At 35.9% G+C, this 6,000-nt stretch overlaps 1 protein-coding gene across 6 annotated transcripts in view; it reads right to left on the bottom strand.

Annotated features, from left to right (window-relative positions):
* Window positions 1-324: 324 nt before the first annotated feature.
* Window positions 325-6,000, bottom strand: part of TNNT2 (troponin T2, cardiac type) — a 31,810-nt gene continuing 26,134 nt past the window's right edge. For all 6 annotated transcript variants that reach the window (XM_078393341.1, XM_078393339.1, XM_078393340.1 and 3 more), the window contains one exon: window positions 325-652. In XM_078393341.1, the coding sequence (XP_078249467.1) occupies window positions 604-652 (49 nt within the window). In that variant the 3' untranslated portion in view covers window positions 325-603. The remainder of the gene's footprint in view (window positions 653-6,000) is intronic.

Genomic DNA, 6,000 nt, shown 5'->3' with positions numbered 1-6,000 from the left:
GTGTCTTTTTAAGATTGTAGGTCTGCTGAATAATAACTTCTCATACCTATTCTTTGTAAAGTACCATGTAAACCTATCACATAAGACAATGGCTGTGCTGTTGATTATGATGATTTCAAATCTTGGGGGAAGGGGCATTAGGCAACCTATATGTCTATAACTTTGACAGAATTAAGAGACTTTTCCACAAAAATGGTTTTCAAAATCCCGTGCTTGGAAGACTTTTACATGGAGTAAATGTCTTCTGAAATTTGATATTGTTTCTATTCAATATTCAGAGTCACTCAGAATTCATAACTGGCAATCAGGCAAAGGAAGGAGATGTTGCTGCTTAATTTGCTTTATTTACAGATACATTATGCTTAAGTTTGGTGACAGAATAATCTCCACACAGCAATGCATCTGCTCCAAGCTGTGACAGTGCTGTGCTCACAGCTATAGTCATTCTACAGAGTGAGGCCTTTGGAAGGTGGCCTGGTCTGAATAAGCTAGAACAGTTGGTGCATTCCTTTGGGCTGTGTGGGCTGGGAGTTTGGATCAAAAGTGGGCCAAAACAGGAATAGGATGCTCTTCCATCTCCACAGGCAAGGAATTAACCACCTCTCACTTCCATCGGCCACCAACCACCGGCTTTCCACGGGCAGCCTTTGAGCTGTTGGGAAGCAGACAAACAAATGAGGAAATGCTAAGAATTATGAGGGCAAAGCAAAAGTCAGAAGCAGAAAGAGCACACTATCATCCATCTTTGCTTTGGGGGAAAAGGTTGAATGGGTGCTTCTGCACAGGGATTAGTTTTGTCTCATGTGAAGTTCTTCAGCAACACCCACACAGAAACCCACCTGATGTAGCCAATGAGGTTATGCATAGGGTGATGGCAACATGAGGACAAACCAATGAAAACATAAGATGCCTAGCATAGTCAAGGGAAAGTTTGTAGCTGAGTTTCCGGAACCTCCTCAAAAGTTCCTTCAGGCTTATCTTTCAATTGTTTGGTTGTATTATAGTTTTATCTGTAAGTTTCCTGGAGGGCGATGTAAAGGCGTCTAGCCTCGTCGACGCATGCGCATTGCTAATTACAAGCAATAATACTCACCGCGAAAACAACAAAACAACATAACAAGCATAATGGCGACAAAACGTGAAGTTAAAGAACTGTCGGAGTTGATAACTAATATGGAGAAAAATATTAGACAAGACCTAAAAACGCTTCAATCTAAGTTTGGGCAATTAGTGGAAGAGGTTAAAACAGCAAGGTCAGCTGCAGATAGTGCTGTGAAAAAAAGTGAAAACAACGAGAAAGAAATACAGCAATTAAAAAAAAGGCTGGCCATATTATCAGACCGCCAAAGGCGAAAGAATTTAAGACTTTCAGGAGTAACAGAAGACATTGCTGCAGGAGACCTTGGGAAGACTGTAATTGCTTTTTTTCAGGAACATGGCATAAATATAACAGATGAGGACATTGAACGCACTCACCGATCTCTGAAACCGAAACCAAAGCCTGGAGCCAGGCCTAGAGACATTATAATAGCTTTTTCAAGAGAGAAAACGCAGAACTATGTTTGGAACAAACTCAGGAAAATTAAAGACTTACAACTTCAGGGACAGAAGATATTTCCTCGCCCTGACTTATCACCAGAAACCATGAATGAAAGAAGACTTATGAAACCCTTTGCACAGAAGTTGCATGAGAATGGTGTTTTATTTTCCTGGGGTTATCCAGCCAATATTTTAATTTTTAAAGATGGAAAACTCTTGAAAGCTAGCAACCCAGCAGAGGCGGAGAAGTTACTATACAGACTTAACATACAACGTACTACTCAGCAGGCCGAAGAAGAGAAGGAGGGAGGAGAAGAAGAAGAAGAAGAAGATTGAGGGAATTTATATGTGACTGTAAATATGAATAAGCTTCCTTCAGGAATGTAAAATTTATACCACGTGAAAATAGTTTTTTTTGTTTTTGGTTAGTGTTGGTTGAAAAGAATGAAATTTTTTTTGGGGGGGGAGTATGTGGGTAGACAGATCTCCACGTATAGAGACGAAAATGGGGGGATATAGTATCCTTACCCAACTCCTTGGGAAGGGGTTATTTTTGGGCTATGGGGGAGGGAAAGACCATCAAAAAATAGTAAATAATAGGGGCACACCAGGGGGAGTTGAGATAGACAAAAAATGGGGAGGATAATTAAAGTACTCTCCTTAAATGTGAATGGTTTGGCCTCAGATCTGAAACGTTATAGATTAAATAAGATGATAAAGGATCAAGGGGTTGATATTCTGTGTTTGCAGGAAACGCATAAGAGTAAGAGAGACGTAAGACCTTTGATGAAGTCTTCTGACTGGAGTTTGCAGATAGAGTCAAGGGGAACAAACAAAGCAAGGGGTGTGGCTATTCTCTTGCACTCTAGAATGAATATAGATGTTTTGGAACAATGTAAAGATAGAGATGGAAGATTTATTTTTGTGAAATTCAGGATGAATGGAAAGAAGTATACTTTGGCATGTATATATGCACCTAACAAAGGACAAACCCTATTTTTGAACCGAACCTTTCAAAGATTGCAGTCATTTTATGAAGGAGACTTGTTAATTGCAGGGGATTTGAATAATGATATTAGGGAAAATAAGAAATTAAACTTAAAAAAATGGAAACTTAAAGAGGTATTTAGTCTCCTGCAGGATGAAAAGCATCCTACCTTTTACTCAAAAAGGTATAAAAAGTTTTCCTGTATTGATCATATCTTAGTGAAAGAAACTAACGATATGGAAGTTAATAGTGTGGAAACAGGAGCTATATGGATTTCAGATCACGCACCATTACTTGTTGAGATTGGTTTGGAGGAGGAACAGAAAGTTAGAAGGTGGAGGTTTAACTCTAGGATATTTTTGCAACAAAAGGATAGAGAGGATTTAATAAGAGGGATACAAAAATATTTTAAAGAAAATAAAGGATCTGCGGAGGAAGATATAATTTGGGATGCTGCAAAGGCAGTAATCAGGGGAATATGTATTTCTAAAGAAATTCATTTTAGAAGAAAGGTGAATTTTAAAAGGGAACAAAAATTAAAGGAGATAGTTGAATTACAAAGAAGATTACAGGTGAAGTTTGAAAGACAAATACAGGAACAGTTGAATAGGGTGAAAGAGGAGCTGCAAGAGTTAGATAATTTGTTTTTGTGGAAAAAAGATTTATTGGTGAGGAATGAGTATCAGAGAATAAATATAAACTCGATGAAAAGATTGGCAAACTATTTGAAGAAAAGAAAGGAAAAACAAAAGATAGGGTGCATGAAAAATGAAACGGGAAGTAAGGTGTTTAAAGATAAACAAATAAGGGAGATCTTTGAAGATTTTTATAGTAAGTTATTTAAAGTAAATGAAGAGAAACAATTTGAAGAAGCTATTGTGAACAAAATTAAGAAACAAGATTTAGCAATTTTAAATGAAGAAATCACACAACAAGAAATCTTGACAGTTATTAAAAATTTAAAAAGTAGGAAATCACCAGGCTTAGATGGTTTTACATCAGAATTTTATAAAATGGTGGGGCCTTTAATAGTTCCAGAAATGCAGAGTTTGTTTAACAAGATAATGAAGGGAGGGAGAGCCCCTGAATCATGGAGGAAAACAGAAATTATGATAATCTTGAAACAATCGAGAGACCCGACGGACCCCAACTCTTATAGGCCTATTAGTTTAACAAACCAGGATTATAAAATTTTTGCAAAAATTTTAGCAAATAGATTAGAGAAAACACTCCCAAGATTAATAGGAGAGGATCAATATGGTTTTGTTAAAGGGAGATATATTGGACACCCTATAAGGAATGTGATTAATACTCTACATCACGGAAACAGTGAAGGAAGATTTGCCCTTTTAAAATTAGATGTATATAAGGCATTTGACACTCTAAGTCATGGGTATTTATTTCAAGTACTAAGTAAATTTGGATTTGACGGTCCCTTTTTGATAGCATTAAGAGAAATTTATAGAGAAGGGAAGGCAATGATTAAAGTTAATGATAATTATACAAAAGAAATTTTGCTCCAGAGAGGAGTGAAGCAGGGATGTCCCTTATCCCCAATGCTGTTTGTGTTATCTATGGAACCCTTAGCCGAAAAAATTAGAAGTAGTAGTAAAATAAGAGGATATACAGTAGGGAAAGAGGTAATTAAATTAAATCTGTATGCGGATGATATAATATTGGTGTTACAAAATCCTCTTGATGCAATAAGAGAACTACTGATAATTTTAGAAGAGTTTAAAGAATATTCAGGTTTAGGAGTAAATATTTCGAAATCAGAAATAATGTTTAAAAGGATAGATTTAAAGGAACAAAAAGAAATAGCAAAGCTGACAGGTATGAAATTAGGAATTAGGAGATTAAAGTATTTAGGTATAACAATAACAAAAAGTATTAAAAATCTGATGGGAACTAATTATAAAATAACTTGGAGAAGGATACAGGAAAAACTAAACGAATGGGATAATAGATATATAAGTATTTTAGGGAAAATAAGGGCAATAAAAATGTTTATAATACCAAAGATGTTATATCTATTTCAGGTACTCCCGGAGTACATCCCAAAAAAACAATTAGCTGTATGGGATCAAGAATTAAAAAATTGGGTTTTTGGGAAGAAGAAAGCTAGAATAGTAAAGAGGGTAATATATTCACCACAGGAAGATTTAGGGTGGGGTCTCCCACATTTGGAAAGCTATTACGAAGCTTTTCAAATAAAAATGCTATTGGAATTAGATGGGAAAAGTGTGGAGAAATGGGTAAGATGGGAGGATATAATAAATAAAGGAGTAGGTAAATTTGGAATATTTACACAGAAGGTTAAAAACGACATTAAAAATACAATAGGCCCAAGACAGACAGCACTAACAATATGGGGGGAAAGGCAACTTAATTGGATGCCAAGTCTTTCCAAATGGACCCCACTAGAATCTCTAGGTGAGGATTTGAAAATTGAGAAAACTTTTTGGAAGAAACTAAAAGAAACTGGCTATTATAGAGTGAAGGATTTATATAACCCTCAGGGGACACAGATTCCGGCACAAAATGTAGTAGGACAAGTTGGAAGACAATACTGGTTACAGACTATGGCTTTATATAATATTTTGAAACAGAGAAGGTACTCTGGAATACTAAATAAAGAGGATACCCCGCTAGAAAAACTATATAATAATAAAGAGGATAATAAGAAGGGTATTGCAAGGAAGTTGTACAACTTGATAAATACAGATAAAGATTATATGATTGGGACAATACAAACGAAGTGGGAAAGAGAAATGACATTGTCAGCATACGAAATAGATGGGTTAATGGAAGGCATATTGGAAATCAAAATGGATAAATTTAGAGAATTGGAGATGAAATTAATATTGAAATGGTATAGGACACCCCCTCAGTTGTCTTATATGATAAAAGGTTTGAATTCAAGTTGCTGGCATTGTAAGAGGAGTAAGGGATATTATGCACATCTTTGGTGCGAATGCCCTAAGGTTATTGAATTTTGGCAGCTGATTTTAGAAAAGGTGAACGCCGTGTGTAATATTAAATTGCAGCTGACTGGGAAAATCTTGTTTATGGGAGTTCTGGGGAATAATAAAGTAAAAAAACCTAAACAGAATTTATTTAAAGCTATGATTATAGCAGCACATGCAGTAATAGCTTATGGGTGGAAGGATGCATCAAAATGGACTTTGGAAAGATGGAATTGGTATTTATATGAATGGATTCAATCAGACATACTGTCGATTTTGACACAGGATAAGGTATGGGAAGAAAAAACATTAGAGATAAGAAAGAAATGGTCGGGATATGTAAGATGGGTAAGAGAAGGGGGGGCCAATAATGTTATATTGGTTAAACTCCAAAAGGTGTGCTCATGGTTGCAGATTTAAAATTAAATGGTCTTTTTTTTTTTGGGGGGGTGGGGTGGGATAAGGGGGTAGAAATAAATAGGAAAATGATGACTATGTAAAGATAAG

The sequence above is a fragment of the Pogona vitticeps genome, chromosome 4, assembly GCF_051106095.1.
Source record: "Pogona vitticeps strain Pit_001003342236 chromosome 4, PviZW2.1, whole genome shotgun sequence".
Taxonomy (NCBI): Eukaryota; Metazoa; Chordata; class Lepidosauria; order Squamata; family Agamidae; genus Pogona; species Pogona vitticeps.
This window is presented reverse-complemented; position numbering and strand designations above follow the sequence as displayed.